This window comes from Sinocyclocheilus grahami, unplaced genomic scaffold, assembly GCF_001515645.1.
Source record: "Sinocyclocheilus grahami isolate Dianchi unplaced genomic scaffold, SAMN03320097.WGS_v1.1 scaffold343.1, whole genome shotgun sequence".
In the NCBI taxonomy this organism is placed as follows: Eukaryota; Metazoa; Chordata; class Actinopteri; order Cypriniformes; family Cyprinidae; genus Sinocyclocheilus; species Sinocyclocheilus grahami.
In genome coordinates this window covers 1,300,042-1,317,734 of record NW_015505522.1, presented here as the reverse complement: position 1 = coordinate 1,317,734, position 17,693 = coordinate 1,300,042, and the positions used below count along the sequence as shown (strand labels likewise).

The 17,693-nt window shown below is 40.9% G+C and overlaps 1 protein-coding gene across 1 annotated transcript in view; it reads left to right on the top strand.

Moving 5' to 3' along the window:
- LOC107603227 (protein Jade-1) overlaps positions 1-17,104 on the top strand; it is a 32,447-nt gene extending 15,343 nt beyond the window's left edge. The window contains exons 7-10 of the mRNA XM_016295969.1: positions 2,082-2,198; positions 4,484-4,996; positions 11,096-11,267; positions 16,233-17,104. Of these exons, the coding sequence (XP_016151455.1) occupies positions 2,082-2,198; positions 4,484-4,996; positions 11,096-11,267; positions 16,233-16,984 (1,554 nt within the window). The 3' untranslated portion in view covers positions 16,985-17,104. The remainder of the gene's footprint in view (positions 1-2,081; positions 2,199-4,483; positions 4,997-11,095; positions 11,268-16,232) is intronic.
- Positions 17,105-17,693: the final 589 nt, after the last annotated feature.

Below are 17,693 nucleotides of genomic sequence, written 5' to 3'. Positions count from 1 at the left end.
TCGGCAGTCCTTAAGATACCAGCACAATAACACACTCAGCAAAATATCGTCTAATTATCGTTATCGATAAAATCCCAGAAAATATTGAGATATAATTTTTTGTCAATATCGCACACCCCTAGTAACAGCATTGTTTTTGGTGGGACTGTTTGTTAGTACGACCAATGGAAATCAAATGTTTGAAACTTTTGGGGCGAATAAAATATTGCATTATTGTAATTCATTGCAGCTTTAAAAGTAACACAACATTTGGAAGCATCAGAGCATTATAAATCTCTGATTTATAATAAGGAGAAAAATAATGTTCCGCAGTAACACAATTTTTTTGCTGTAGATATAATACACTCCAGCATACTTTTCCAGTAGAAATGCATTATTCTCTATTGTAAGCTGATGAACGCTCTCCGTGCCGCAGTGCATTCATGAAATTCATTGGTTATTATTTCCAATATTGATTTTGATGATTTGTTCAGACATGGTTGAGTTGAAATGAACTTTGGAATTAATTTAGCTTGATAAAAGATGCAATAAAGCAGTAAAAGCGCAAAGGAAATCATGCCCTAAACGCTACAGAACTCATTCACACTTATTCATCTGCAAGATGCTTTGCCTTTGACAGAGGAAACTTGTAATTAGCATGCAATAATGGATGAATTCTAATTGAAATATTTCCTCGGCTCTCTTTGTCTCGTCGCGTGATTGAAAGGAAAGCTTTTCAGCCAGAAATTTGAACTTGTTCGGTCAGGTGGAGTGCAAGATGTTTTTGTAAAGGAGCGCCGTATTTCACGTGCAGAAGGCTGCTGAATATTTCAGTCAAAGGAGAACAAAAGCAGAATTGACGGGAAGAAAGGGATTCAAAGCCTGGTCCAAATGGTTATTCCAATAACGTTTAGAGAAGCTGAAGAGTGAGGCGGTAACAATGGCAGATGACAGGGATGTAGAGAGCCACAAAAGCAAGTGAAAAGACTCACAGAAATCACGTAAAGCGCTGATGAATAAACTGAACTGAGCACATTTCATCTGCAACACTTTTGGGAGAATACTGTATGGGTAACTCCTTGACAGGCTTCGTGAGACTCGCCTATTTTTTAAGAATTGAACTTGAAACTAACATACAGCTCTAGATGTGAAAGTGGCTCTCATTGTCCCTGCTGTAGATTCTGCTTTAGATCATGCGTCCTTTTGCATTGAAAATAAGTGTCCTAGTTTACTACTAGCTTTTCTTCTGGGCGGCTCCCTGTCTGCCCATAGCAGTACATGTTCAGATTAAACCAGTAAAATCACATAATACAATGCAACCCAATGCAACTACATTTATTTAGTAAAAGTTTACATTTTATTCTTAGGGTAACACTTTAAGCAACAATTCTCACTATTAACTAGTTGCTTAACTAGCGTGCCTATTACTAGCATATTGTCTAAGTACATATTAATGTCTTAATCTGCATGAGCATATTTTAGATTTATTGTTATTTTGCACAATAAAGCACAAAATATAATTCTGTAGTCACACGCTGTTTCAGAGGCGGCTTTATGATAACAGTCTCTGAGAGAATGCACGAGTCTTCTGGCGCTTAAATGGTTTAAGATCGCTTTAATTTATAAATACGTAAGACTTTAAAGCATGTGCAGTTGATACAATAATACCCGCAATCCCGTGCCGAAATACAAGCCCTGAGCTCTATGAAAAACACATCAAAGGCCGTCTTTTGCGCTTACCAAATAACCAAAATAATCATATTAAGCGTGCACACTTTTTTTGTTTTTATCGCGTCCAGCTTGACGGGTGTTGAGCACTCGCCGTTGCATTTTTAATGTGCTGTGTATTTTGAATGGGTGCTTTTAAAGAGACTGTCTCAAGATGGAGCGATCTGTTTCATTGCAGCAAATTTTATTCTTTGGGATAAAGCCCTTGAGATGCATCACCTCGTTTTCAAGGGGGTCCTATTACGCAAGAATCCAAAAACATAACACAAAAACAAACAACGATCTTAAGTAAGAAAATGTCAGTTCTGATCTCATATGATGTGCTAACTGGGTTGAAGTGTTTTCTGACTTGTGCTGTTTCCATGTCATCAAAGGTGAGCATTGGCTGCCCTGAGAAGATGGAGCCTATTATTAAAGTATCCCACATCCCAGCCAGTCGCTGGGCCTTGTCCTGTGGCCTGTGCCGTGAACACACAGGCACATGCATACAGGTGAGAGACATGCTGCTTTTGGACACTTGACACGTTTAAAGAGCAGAGTAAGCTTTCATGTAGTTTCCTTTCAAAGTAAGAAAGGATGGGATGTTTTATAAAGTCTAGTCAAAATCGATTATTTACAATACGCATTATTTCAAAGCAGCTTTACAGAACATCTTGATGTTCATGTTTATAATATCTGCACGCTTTTTAGTTGCATATAGCAGATTATATTGCAAGAAATCAAGTAGTTGGGATTTGCTGTATGGTACATATAATGAGTATACTGTATGTACGTTGGTATAGTTACACGTACTTGTATATCCAGGATTATATAAAGAGCTAGCAACGGAATAATGAATGCAACAATGCAAATCTAATTCATCCACATGTTGTTCCAGACAAGTATATTTTTTTTGTGGAGCACAAAAGAAGAAATTGTGAAGACTGTGTTGGATGCTCCTTTCCATGCAGTTACACTGAATGGCAACTGATGCTTTCCAGCTTCAAAAAGGACACAAGAGCACCATAAAAGTATCATAGAAGCGGTCTATGCAAAGTCACGTAATAGATTTCATTACTGACTGAAAATCAGCTAAATATTGAGTTGGTGAGCTGAACTAGAGATTCATGAACAAATCATTCAGACTAGATTTGTACTATTATGATATTTGTATGGAGCTTTTGCATCCTTTTTGAAGCTCAAAAGCTTCTATCCCTGTTCGTTGTTACTGCAGGGAAAACAGCCAACAATGCAATGAAAATATATTCCATTTGTTGTTATGAACAACATGAAGTGCATTAAACATTACATTATGTCAGGGTTTCCCAAACTGGGGTTTGTGAATTTAATGAAATGCTAATATTTAATAACATCATAGAAATAATCATTTAAAAACTTTTTGAAAGACAAAAACCTTCCAAAGACACTGTAATACATGGTTAAATTGAGTGATGATTCAAATATAATGAATGTGTTCATCAGTAGTTGAATCATTGTTGAAGTGTTGAGAAAACACTTCTTGAAACTGAAAAGATTTTTGTAAAACCGTTGGTCAAATGCTGCGTGGCCTCTCAATTTGCTTTGTAATTATATCCATCTGACTAGTGACTGGTCTTTGTGTGACGACTGGAAGACTGGAAAACTCGTAGGCTATCTGAAAAGGACAATTTAACAGATGAAAAGAAGAATTAGGGAGAATCAATGAATAATGAATAATTTATTGCTGTTGTGTGAATATGTAATCAATAAAAAGAGACTAGTCTGATTACAGTTGTTTTAAAATGTAATGTAATCTAACTACAAGTACTTAATTTGTGGAATCTGATTACGTAATCCAGATTACATGTAATCAGTTACTACCCAGCTCTGGGGCCAGTTGTTCAAAAGTAATCTGATCGGATTTTAGCCATCGGATTGGATCAAATCTTGAAAATGGGTTGTTCAAAATAAAAAAAGGATTCTGAATTCTGATCACAAAATCAAATCTTGGTTTTGAGATGGATTAAATCCTCAGTTTGTGTGGTTCAAAACGTTTTAGTAAGATACTTTTGTTCCAAATAAACTGGATTATTCTTATCCCAGCAGAACGGTGGATTTCAGGAACAAAAATGTAATAAAGCTTTAAAACTGGTCCAAAAAAATACAACATTTGTAACGTGTAATATATCCCCAAACAGCTGTCAATATCAAACAAAAATATCAGATTTAATTCAACGTTTCTTGAAAAATCTGAAAAGGTGTGTATCTGGATTAGGGTGATCCAATCCAATCGTGACCCTGGACCATAAAACCAGTCATAAGGGTAAATATTTGGCTGAGATACAACTATTTGAAAATCTGGAATCTGAGCGTGCAAAAAAAATCAAAATATTGAACAAATCGCCTTTAAAGTTGTCCAGATGAAGTTCTTAGCAATGCATATTACTAATCAAAAATTACGTTTTGATATATTTACGGTGGAAAATTTACAAAATATCTTCATGGCATAATGCAGTTTAGTTAATATACTAATTACTTTCGGCATAAAAGAAAAATCTATAATTTTGACCCATACAATGTATTGTTGGCTATTGCTACAAATATCCCCCAGCGACTTAACACTGCTTTTGTGCTCCAGGGTCACAATTGTGCTTTGAAAAACCGGCACAAAAGTAAGATGGGTTACCTGATCTTGGATAGCAAAATATGGGATTTCCAAATCCAGATCATTCTGATCCAGATTAAACCTTTTGAACAACTGGCCCCTGCTAATGACAACGTGAACCAGCGCTCTAAACATGCCGTTTTGCTTACACAGTGCTCCATGCCATCCTGCATCGTGGCCTTCCACGTGACCTGTGCGTTCGACCACGGACTAGAGATGTGCACCACTCTGGCAGAGAACGACGAGGTGCGCTTCAAATCCTACTGTCTAGAGCACAGCAGCGTCTCGCGCTCAAACAACGGCGGGAATGTGGACCGAACCGAAACGCGGCATGCTGGTTCCGATCTGTCGGGGACGCATTTGGATCGTTCGAAGCAGGACCAAGCAGAACAGGAGAAAGCCAGCCAACGCAAGCAGAAGCTGCAAGAGCTTGAAAATGAGTTTTACAGATTCGTGGACCCCAAGGATGTCGCAGAAAGCCTTTCTCTGCCAGATGTTCACGTGGACTTCCTCTTCCAGTACTGGAAGCTGCGACGAAAGGCCAACTTTAACCAGCCGCTGGTGGCCCTCAAGAGGGACGAGGTGGACAATCTCGCCCAGCAGGAGCAGGACGTTTTATATCGCCGTCTGAAGCTCTTCACTCACTTGCGTCAGGATCTCGAGAGGGTGAGTATAGCTGCCCTTTTCTCACATGTTCTCATCTGTCAAGCTCTCAATAATGATCGTTTCAAACAGGATTTAGAGCTGCACGATAAATTGACAATCACGATTTTTTTTGTCTCAAATAGAGATCACGATTCTCCCACAATTCTGAATTAAACAAAATAATGCGTGGCAAAATATTAAAATTATGAAAAAGTAGTTTGAATGAATGATTCAATGACTCTCTCATAAATACTTCACTTGTTTCATTACTGGATGATTCAAGGTTTTGAACAAATCTCTTGATGACAAACACATTTTTTAACAGTCACTTTTCAATTGACACAAACGTTATTTGAAGTGCCAATTACTTTCAGAAAGGGATTTGATTTATTTTGATCGCTACCATAGACATCAATGTTTATATCTGTATAAATTATAAATAACTATAAACTTTCATCCCAGTATTTCTGTGATAATATGAATGACTGTAAGACAGAAATAACACTGTGTAGTTGAAAAGACTGTTTGTGAAGCTGTTTTTTACCCAAACATGTTTGCTCTCGGTGGCAGCAGCAGCGAACGCAGATTTGAGGGATTTGAGTCAGAAAGGACCAGAGCCTGTAAGGCCGGGACGTCCAGATTAGAAAACCTGGCAAATGTGGATGACGAGGCCCAGACAGCCGCCGCACAAATCTCTGCAATGGACACACCGCTAGACCAAGCCCAGGAAGAGGCGATGCCTCTAGTTGAGTGGGCTCTTACTCCCATTGGGCATTGAAGGCCCAAAGAAGTGTACGCTAGCGTAATAGCATCAATTATCCATTTGGAAAGTCTCTGCTTTGTGACCGGAGAACACTTGGTGTGGACTCAGAAGCATACAAATAGCTGTTCCCACTGCCTGAATGGGGCAGAACGCTCAACATAAACTCTCAACGCCCTGATGAGGTAGAGTAAATTCAACCCTGGGTCTTGCTCCGAAAGAGGAAGCACAGATAGAGTTATTACCTGTGCTCTGAATGGAGTAGAGCGCATTTTAGGTATGTAACAATGCCTAGGCTTCAGGACGACTTTAGAGTCGCTGGGCCCAAATTCAAGGCAGGTGAGACTCACAGAGAGTGCCTGCAGATCTCCCATATGCTTTACCGATGCTAACGCTAGTAACAGAGCGGTCTTAAGCATCAGGAGACGAAGGTCAATGTACTGTAGCGGCTCAAAGGGAGGGCTCTTCAGAGCCCTCAACACCGTGGGCAGATCCCATGTAGGAACGGTGATGGGGCAAGGCGGGTTGAGCCTCCTAGACCCCTTCAGAAAACGAACAACTAAGTTGTTCCTGCCCACCGATTAGCCAGCTATAGGAGCGTGAGAGGCTGCTATGGCTGTTACATAGACCTTGAGCGTGGAAGGGGAACGACCCTTGTCCAACAGCTCTTGTGGGAAGAACAATATCAGAGATATGTCACAGGAAATTTAGTCGGTGCCATGGGCTGCACAACAGGCGGAGAAGACAGACCATTTAAGGGCATAGAGACGTCTTGTAGACGGTGCTCTAGCCTGAAAGATTGTGTTTAGCACGTTCTCGGGGAGGTCTGCAGGCTCCCATCGAGAGGCCAAAGGAGGTCCCGTCTCAGGGGAATGGGCCACGGGCTGCCGAGAGCTGCAGATACAGCTCTGCGAACCAGTGTTCCTCCAGAGCAGGGCCACCAACAGAACCTTGTCTCTGTTCCCTGATTCGCCTGATTACCAGTGGGATGAGAGCGATTGAGGGGGGGGAGCGTAAAGGAGGAGGCTGGGCCAGTCGTGGGCCAACGCATCCCTGTCCTTCGAAAAGTAAGTTGGTGCAATGAGAGTTGTCTTCTTAAGCGAAGAGGTCGACCTCTGCCCTGCCGGAGATCTCCCAGATTTTTATAACCGTTTGAGAGTGGAGCGTCCACTCTTCTCTCTGAAAAGAAAGCTATCCGTGAGCGCAGAGAGGAGAGACTCATATCCTCGCAATGAGGACATTCCGTCTCGATAATTGCCGCTTCAGCGTGGGCGGTGCCCAAGCATGAAACGCACTCGCTGTGACCGTCAGCGGCATGCAGGCTTCAAGTCTCGTAGAGCGAAAATCTTGCAGTCATCGCTGATGAGAAGAATCTGAGGATCCTATGGCAAAATGCCCGCTTATATAGCCAGATGGCCCCACCCATTCTGGCGGGCTTCGTCGCCATAGGCTCGTGCAGCACCGCTGCCGAGACATTGGTTAGTTTTTTTATTACTGCACGAATCAATGGCCGTGCCGTGTTATTGAAAGGCTTCAGTCATCGGAGAAAATTAGTTTTCCCAAAGCATCTTAAGCAGACAGAGTACAAGTGAAGTATCAATAGGGAACTTAGATAATTTATGGAACTATTACCCCAAATTAACGGTTGGATTTTTAGGCATTTATGGTTTGTATAAAACAATCACTTGATATTTGGAGATTTTGTTAAGGTATTAGTTTAATTTAGGTATTTTATTTATTATTATTATTAGTTATTGTTATTGTTATAATTATTGTGGTATTTAATTTATTATTATTAAGGTATTTCATTTTTTATTATATTTATTATAATCTATACAAGCGCTCCAGGCGAGGGAAGTGCGCTGTGCGCTAGTGAAATTCCAGAGCGCGGTTTTAGGACTCCACTGCCGAGCATTCATCTGGCGAATCTCCGCTCCACTCCTCACCTGCACAAACAAGGACTTTTTAAACTTTGCTGCCCTTTGCTTCACGGAAACCTGGTTGAACAGAGCCATCCCGGACAGCGCGTTACATCTAACGGGCTTCCAGATGTTCAGATTGGACCGCGTCACAGAGTCGTCGGGGAAAATGAGAGGCGGTGGATTGTTTTTATATTAATGAAGGCTGGTGTACAGACGTGTCAGTTTTAAAGAAGATGTGCTGCCCAAATTTGGAAGCTCTCTTTATTAACTGTAAGCCTTATTATTCGCCGTGGGAGTTCTCCTCGTTTATTCTGGTGAGTGTGTACATTCCTCCTGATGCGTGAGTGAGCGCGGCGTTAGAATTGTTGGCCAATCAGATCACACACACACAGAGCAGTGTTATCCGGACTCTTTCATTATTGTTCTCTGTGATTTAAAAAAAAGCTAATCTCACCCGCGGACTGCCTAAATACAGACAGCACATCACATGCCCCACCAGGGACAGCAATATACTGGACCATTGCTATACTTTTTTGAATGTTGCATATCACTCTGTCCCCCGAGCAGCTCTGGGACTCTCTGGTCACTGTTTAGTTCATCTTATACCTGCCTACAAGCAGAAACTTAAATCTGCTAAGCCTGTAGTAAAAACTGTAAAGAGATGGACTAATTAAGCAGAGCGGGATTTACAAGAGTATTTTTGAGGCTGAGCTACTGATCTGGATGAGCTTACTGACACCGTGACGTCCTACATCAGTTTCTGTGAAGACATGTGTGTTCCCACCAGGACTTATTTAACATTTAACAACGACAAACCTTGGTTCAGTGCAAAACTCAAACAGCTTCGCCAGGCCAAAGAGGACTCCTACAGGAGTGAGGACAAAGCCTTGTACAAACAGGTCAAATACACACTGAATAGGGAGATAAGTGGCAAAGAAAAGCTACTCTGGAAAGCTGGAAAAACAGCTTTCAAGTAATAACTCTACATCAGTGTGGAAAGGCCTGAAAGACATCACTTGTAACAAGACCCCATCCCCCAGCACTGAGGCCAATCAACAACTGGCTGAAGACCTCAACGAGTTTTACTGCAGGTTTGAAAAGCAAAAGACTGGTCTGACACCCCACACCCGCTCTGACCGTCTCACAACGGTGACCGTGATTTCACCAAGTACAACAACATCCTTGTTGATCCTGGAACAACATTCCAATTAACCAATCAGAATTGAGGGATAACTTTTCAGGAAATATCTGTTTTAGGCTTACGATCAGGGTTAGGTGCTTCTACACCCTTGTTAATCAGCTATCATTTCACACAGATTTTAGAAATAAATTATGGGTAGGGTTAGGTTTAGGGGTAGGGATTGGGTTTGGTCTATATTTTTGGACTGTAATGTTGATCCAGAATCAACAAAAGATGTTGATCCAGGGACATGTCTTACTTGGCAAAATCACGGCGACCGTCTCGCAACACAGCCATCAACACCCTTCCCCTCCCTCCCTCCTACTGTTTCTCAGCCTGCACTCAATATCTGTGAAGGCGATGTACGCAAAGTCTTCAGAAAGCAGAAGATAATGAAAGCCAAAGGCCCAGACGGTGTCTCTCCAGCCTGCCTCAAAGCCTGTGCTGTCCAGCTATCATCCATCTTCACATTGATCTTCAACAGATCACTGGAGGTGTGTGAAGTCCCCTCCTGCTTTAAACGCTCCACCATCATCACTGTACCCAAGAAACCAAAAATCACAGAACTAAATGACTACAGACCTGTTGCTTTGACATCTGTGGCCCCCTCCCTCCCTCCTACTGTTTCTCAGCCTGCACTCAATATCTGTGAAGGCGATGTACGCAAAGTCTTCAGAAAGCAGACGATAATGAAAGCCAAAGGCCCAGACGGTGTCTCTCGAGCCTGCCTCAAAGCCTGTGCTGTCCAGCTATCATCCATCTTCACATTGATCTTCAACAGATCACTGGAGGTGTGTGAAGTCCCCTCCTGCTTTAAACGCTCCACCATCATCACTGTACCCAAGAAACCAAAAATCACAGAACTAAATGACTACAGACCTGTTGCTTTGACATCTGTGGTCATGAAGTCATTTGAGAGGCTGGTGCTGGCCTACTTGAAGGACATTACTGGACCCTTGCTGGATCCCCTGCAGTTTGCTTACCGAGCAAACCGGTCTGTGGATGATGCAGTCAATATGGGACTGCACTTCATCTTGCAACATCTGGACAAACCAGTGACTTAAGCTAGGATCCTATTTGTAGACTTCAGCTCTGCTTTCAACTAGAGCCCGACCGATATGGTTTTTTTGGGGCCGATACCGATATCTGGGAGTAAAAAAAAGCCGATATTGATATATTGGCCGATATTCTTTGTGTATATTATAGTGCAGTACCAGTCAAAAGTTTGGAAACTTTCCCATTCGTGTGTCCAAACATTTGACTGGTACTATATATAGAATACAGTATATACATAAACAGAATATATATATATATAAATAAACACATTTTTTTGCTATGATCACTCAAATGTGGTGATCAAACACTTATAATGACGTGACAAAGATATGTAATGATGGAGGCAGGCCATTTAACAATAAACTTTATTCAAAATGAGTCTGACCTCAGTGCACTGAACAGTAAAGTTGAAGTTTATTCAACTTTAATTCAATTCCATTCAACTTTATTCCGTTGAAGTTTATTTCACTTTGGAACATTCATTCACGGATTTGCGCTACTGTCTTCACACATAGACGAAACTTACTAGAGAAGTGTGAAGTGTGCCGGCGGATCTCCACCAAATTCGGGGGATCCCTTCAGCTCGAGGAGCCCTCTCGAATGCCACCCTCCGCGCATCGGTAGCCCCCCAGGATCGCTAGATCGGTCGGCGCCGGATTTCATTCTCCACCTCTAATTATTGCCTCAAGTATTATGTAAATACATATGCATATATATGTCTGCGCACACTTGGCGAATAAAGATAATTCTGATTCTGATTTTGAGTGTGGATCATCATCATGTAAACCTCTTTTTCAAGGTTTATGTTAAGCAAGAATATTGATATTGATCTGACAATGATGTGCATCTACAGGAAGTGATTAATCTATTATTGATTATGAACGTTAGTCACTGATTAGGTTAATGAGTTAAGATGAACTTTGTATTGTATTTTGGTTCACTGTAGGCAACTCATTGTAGATGGAATGTAGATTGAGAAAGAACGTAATCAATTTGGATTTCAGGTCAACTTTAATCTGGTTCTAAAATGTGATGAATGCAACATCAGTCATATGGAACAGATCAGAATGATGAGTCATATGGAACGTGAGCATTATCACTGCAGGTTTTACACCAGAGCCCTACTCGGAAACACGCCAACTCCTAACCATAGTGATTTCAGTTCGTAATTTAAATGTAAATGGTGTTTTTTTTTCTTTCAGGTCAGAAACTTGTGCTACATGGTCACACGCAGAGAGAAGATCAAACACTCTTTATGCAACCTGCAGGAGAAGATCTTTAGCTTGCAGATCCAGCTCTTAGAGAAGAACCTGGCTGGAGGTATGGAAACTCTGCAGCAATCTCTTGTGTTTTTCTTTTGCCATTTTGATCAGTGCCAGGTTTTACTCATGGCATATGATCTAAGCTGGCAATGCCCCAAAGTGTGGTTCATTCACAGCATTAGCCACAAATAGGGTTCAAAATAGACCCTTCAAAAAAGTTTATTTTTTCTCAATTGGTCAGTGAAATAAGGTGAGCAAACTTAATATTTGATCGGTTTCATTTTCAGTCTCATATACTTTGTCTATGATGTTTGCAGTCACTCCTAGCCTTTTACCAGATTTGTGTTTTGTTGTTGTATAGCATTAAATATTAAAGGTTTATACAAATATAATATGTAGATAATAGAATAGAATATCCAAATTGAACAGTTTTGAAACAGTCCAGAATAAGCAGGTGCATTTGGTAATAGTTTAGGGCATCATGATTGGGTAGAAAAAACAAACCAATAAACAAGCATCTACCAAAGCCTCAGTCTTTGCAACCACTTTGTGCCAAACTTAGAGAGAATTGTCAAACTGTTAAAAAATAACATTTCTCAATGCAAGATTGCAAAGAATTTAGGTCTTTCACCATCTACTGTACTTAATATTGCGAAAAGATTTAGGGAATCTGGAGAAATGATTTGAACTAGATTTTGCTAGGTTTATCAAACAAATCTAATAGCTCTAATTTTTAATGCTTAAAACAAAAAAGAGTCATTTGACGTGCCTTATGGTTTTGGTTTGAGTGTACAGCGTCGCTGCTGACCCGTTTTTCACACACTGCTGGATGAAGGAGCTGCATTTGGTCGGATCCCTCGTTGCAGTGTTCATTATTCCTGAATCTCTGAGTCAGCACTTCTCTCTACTCGCTGGCTTTCTGTCATCTGCTGTTAAGACCCATATTCATTCTGTCTTCCTAAAAAAAAACACAGATTGGCATGTGGCTGCCAGGCCTGCGAGCCTCATCAGCGCGGTCATACGCTTCCCATACGCAAGATACACTACAACCAAAGCCTCTTGACATCACATCTGAGCAACTATCCACACTCAAACTCACTGCAGTGACGTATAGAAGCTTTGCATGATATTAAGTGGCTGTGTGAGCCAAGTGAGCTCATCTATTTTAAAGGCACAATATGTAATTTTTCGCCACTAAAGGTGCGTATTCAAAACAAACAAAGAATCAAATGCATAGTTTGATGACGCTGTGACTGAGTGTGGAATCATGGGAGTTGTGGTGTTCATCCCCACAGCCGATGCAATCTGACGGGACTCGGGCAGAAATCATGTTCATGGAAGAGCTAATGAATTATTAACGTAGTAGAATGAAGCAGGGTGATGCTGAAAGCCGTCGAAGCAAAACGAGCGTGACACATGGCTCGAAAACAGGGGAGCTTTTATTATGCCACAGTCGAGTGCTTCTGCTGCTTCCGGTCGTGCGTATGTGGGATAAAGCAGCTGAACTTTTATTATGCCACAGTCGAGCGCTTCCGCTGCTTCCGGTCGTGCGTATGTGGGATAAAGCAGCTGAACTTTTATTATGCCACAGTCGAGCGCTTCCGCTGCTTCCGGTTCTCAATTGGTCAGTGAAATAAGGTGAGCAAACTTAATATTTGATCGGTTTCATTTTCAGTCTCATATACTTTGTCTATGATGTTTGCAGTCACTCCTAGCCTTTTACCAGATTTGTGTTTTGTTGTTGTATAGCATTAAATATTAAAGGTTTATACAAATATAATATGTAGATAATAGAATAGAATATCCAAATTGAACAGTTTTGAAACAGTCCAGAATAAGCAGGTGCATTTGGTAATAGTTTAGGGCATCATGATTGGGTAGAAAAAACAAACCAATAAACAAGCATCTACCAAAGCCTCAGTCTTTGCAACCACTTTGTGCCAAACTTAGAGAGAATTGTCAAGCTGTTAAAAAATAACATTTCTCAATGCAAGATTGCAAAGAATTTAGGTCTTTCACCATCTACTGTACTTAATATTGCGAAAAGATTTAGGGAATCTGGAGAAATGATTTGAACTAGATTTTGCTAGGTTTATCAAACAAATCTAATAGCTCTAATTTTTAATGCTTAAAACAAAAAAGAGTCATTTGACGTGCCTTATGGTTTTGGTTTGAGTGTACAGCGTCGCTGCTGACCCGTTTTTCACACACTGCTGGATGAAGGAGCTGCATTTGGTCGGATCCCTCGTTGCAGTGTTCATTATTCCTGAATCTCTGAGTCAGCACTTCTCTCTACTCGCTGGCTTTCTGTCATCTGCTGTTAAGACCCATATTCATTCTGTCTTCCTAAAAAAAAACACAGATTGGCATGTGGCCGCCAGGCCTGCGAGCCTCATCAGCGCGGTCATACGCTTCCCATACGCAAGATACACTACAACCAAAGCCTCTTGACATCACATCTGAGCAACTATCCACACTCAAACTCACTGCAGTGACGTATAGAAGCTTTGCATGATATTAAGTGGCTGTGTGAGCCAAGTGAGCTCATCTATTTTAAAGGCACAATATGTAATTTTTCGCCACTAAAGGTGCGTATTCAAAACAAACAAAGAATCAAATGCATAGTTTGATGACGCTGTGACTGAGTGTGGAATCATGGGAGTTGTGGTGTTCATCCCCACAGCCGATGCAATCTGACGGGACTCGGGCAGAAATCATGTTCATGGAAGAGCTAATGAATTATTAACGTAGTAGAATGAAGCAGGGTGATGCTGAAAGCCGTCGAAGCAAAACGAGCGTGACACATGGCTCGAAAACAGGGGAGCTTTTATTATGCCACAGTCGAGTGCTTCTGCTGCTTCCGGTAGTTTCCGCTGCTTCCGGTCGTGCGTATGTGGGATAAAGCAGCTGAACTTTTATTATGCCACAGTCGAGCGCTTCCGCTGCTTCCGGTCGTGCGTATGTGGGGTAAAGCAGCGGAGCTTTTATTATGCCACAGTCGAGCGCTTCCGGTCGTGTGTATGTGGGGTAAAGCAGCGGAGCTTTTATTATGCCACAGTCGAGCGCTTCCGCTGCTTCCGGTCGTGCGTATGTGGGGTAAAGCAGCGGAGCTTTTATTATGCCACAGTCGAGCGCTTCCGCTGCTTCCGGTCGTGCGTATGTTGTCTAGACTGGATGCGGCGCGACACGACAAATCCCTGACTAGGGCTGTGCAATTAATCGAAATACAGTTTCGATTTCAGCCTCCAACGATTATGAAAATACAATAATCGAGATAAAACGATTATTGCGCCCGAGTGCGTGCCTAAACGGTCAAATACGCGCAAATACAGTGGTGTGAAAAGGTTTTTGCCCCCTTCCTGTTTTTTTACATTTTTTGCATATTTGTCACACTTAAAAGATTCAGATCATCAAACAAATTTTAATATTACACAAAGATAATGCAAGTAAATGCAAAATGCAGTTTTTAAATGATGATTTCATTTATTAAGGGAAAAAAGCTGTCCAAACCTACGTGGCCCTACGTGAAAAATTAATTGCCCCCTCCTGTTAAATCATGAAAGAACTGCAATTAAGCACATTATTTTAGAAAGCGGAGTTAAATTTCACTAGCCACACCCAGGCCTGATTACTGCCAGACCTGCTGAATCAAGAAATCTCTTAAACAGAACCTGTCTGACAAAGTGAAGCATGCTTAAAGAGCAACACATCACGCCATGATCTAAAGAAATTCAAGAACAGATGAGAAACAGTCCGGACTTAAATCCGACTGAGATGCTTAAACAGTCCATTCATGCTCGAAAACCCTCCAATGTGGCTGAATTAAAACAATTCTGCAAAGAAGAGTGGGCCAGAGTTCCTCCACAGCGATGTGAAAGACTCATTGCCAGTTATCGCAAACACTTGATTGCAGTTGTTGCTGCAAAGCGTGGCACAACCAGTTATTAGATTTAGGGGGCAATTACTTTTTCACGTAGGGCCAGGCAGGTTTGGACAGCTTTTTTCCCTTAATAAAATAAATCATTTAAAAACTGCATTTTGCATTTACTTGCATTATCTTTGTTTAATATTAAAATTTGTTTGATGATCTGAATCTTTTAAGTGTGACAAATGTGCAAAAAATAAAAAAAAACAGGAAGGGGGCAAAAACCTTTTCACAGCACTGTATGTGTCAAAATGCAGCACTTAATGATTATTCACGTAAACCCTCGTCGGTTATGTAATAAATGATCTTAAAGAGGTGAGAATGAAAACACATGTGTAACAGTACCTGCTCTTGAATGAAGGACTTTTGTAGCTTTAATCATTTAATTTAATAATTGAAGTTATGCATTTAGCAGACGCTTTTATCCAAAGCGACTTACAGTGCATTCAGGCTATACATTTTTTTACCAGTATGTGTGTTCCCTGGGAACAAAGAAAGAAGAAACGAAGAAAGTTTCATTCTTACAGTGAAGACTATGCTGTTTTATTGTACATTTGATTATTTGTCTCTTTTTATTCTATTGTATTTGTCCTTTGCGGGTTTTTTTTTTTTATTACTGACGGTTTAATTATTTTCAATACTTTTGAGGAATTTTGTTTGTTTTTTACTAATATTAGTTACCCTAGTATTCTATGGTAGTTATGAATTGTGAAATTTAGCACAATAGCAACCTTATTTACAGAAAATATGTATTTGATATATCGCTATCTTTAAATAAATCACTCGTATAAAGTTTTGGTCTTTATATGGCCCACTCATAATCGTGATTACAATATTGACCAAAATAATCGTGATTATGATTTTTGCCATAATTGAGCAGCCCTATCCCTGACAGTAAACTGATGCCTCGTTCTATTTATGACTTACTGACACAAAGTTCAAATGATTTGCAAATTGCAATTCCCGTTTGGTCGCATCCAATGTGGACAGCCGCAAGCTGTTGGCTTATTTTGGTAAAAAAAAAAAATTTTGGGGCTAGTAGAAGTTATGAATGGCCGGTAACTTAAAAATGTAGTTGCCAAATTGGCTGGTGAGTGAAAAAGTTAAATTCAAACCCTGAATATAATGCATGCTCATTATTGCGATATAAAGCATTACTGTATATCGGCACATGGTTTCTAATGTCTATCTCTTTCACAGGTTTCTCCAAATCCTTCCCGCTGGACGGCTCGCTGTTTGACAGCTGGCTGGCTCAGTCCGTTCACATCACGGCAGATAACATGCTGAGCCAGTGGTCTCTATCCGGAGAGACGCGCGATCCGTCAGTTAGCCTCCTGTCAGACCAGCTCCTGCAGGGCGAGGAGAGCCTGCTCAGCCTCATGATGGACCACTCCATCAAGTCCACCTGGAAGACGCCCCAGCTGGGCCGCAAGCCGAGGGGAGCGCCGCGCAGCCGCAGAAAATCCGTCTCGCTCCCGAGAATCAGATCCGCAGTTAAAGGCAAGGCCGAGAGAGCGCGTCATGTTCACCATCATCACACCCGCAGCTGCGACGGCAGACCAGACCCTCTGCAGCCAGCCATATCCAAAATGGACTCGTGCCACATTTCTGAAGAGTGTGGCTCTTGCGGATTTGTTGCGGAGAGCGGCAAGCGCTCGCAAATGGCCTTGCGTCTGCATCGACCTAGACAGGGCAAGTCACGCTCTAAGAGCGACTCGACGGAGACCTCCCTTCCCAAGAGCACTGGGAACAACACCTCCACACTCGACACTGAAACAGACGGCTATTTCTCTGACGCCGAGCAGAGTGACAGTGAATTGCCCTCGTTCAGCCGGAAGCTGCGCTTGCCCCAACTGCATGCTGGGAAGGAGGAGGTAGTGCGGCGAAGCGTGCTTGCCTCCTAAAACCATTTTCAGATCCCCGTGACGTTTCTAGACCTGCAGATGTAAGTGTTTGTGTCAGAGTACACTACCAGGCAAAAGTTTTTGAACAGTAAGATTTTAATGTTTTTTAAAGAAGTCTCTTCTGCTCACCGAGGTTGCATTTATTTGATCCAAAGTACAGGAAAAACAGTAAATATTTGTAGTATTTATAATAAATATGTTTTAAAATGTAATTTATTCCTGTGATTTCAAAGCTGAATTTTCAGCATCATTACTCCAGTCATCATTCTAATGTTCTGATTTGCAGCTCAAATTTTTTTATTTATTATTATGATGTTGAAAACAGCGGAGTAGAATTTGTTCAGGTTTCTTTGATGAATAGAAAGTTCAGAAGAACAGCATTTATCTGAAATGGAAATCTTTTGTAACATTATAAATGCCTTTATCATCACTTTTGATCAATTTAAAGCATCCTTGCTAAATAAAAATCTTAATGTATATAATTTCTTTCCCCAAAATAATAATAAAAAAATTATACTGACTCCAAGCTTTTGAATGACATAGTGTGTAATGTTACAAAAGCTTTTTTATTTCAGATAAATGCTGATCTTTGGATCTTTCTGTTCATCAAAGGATCCTGAAAAAAATGTACTCAACTGTTTTAAATATTGATAATAATAATAATATTTATACATTTTTCTTGAGCAGAAAATCAGCATATTATACTGAT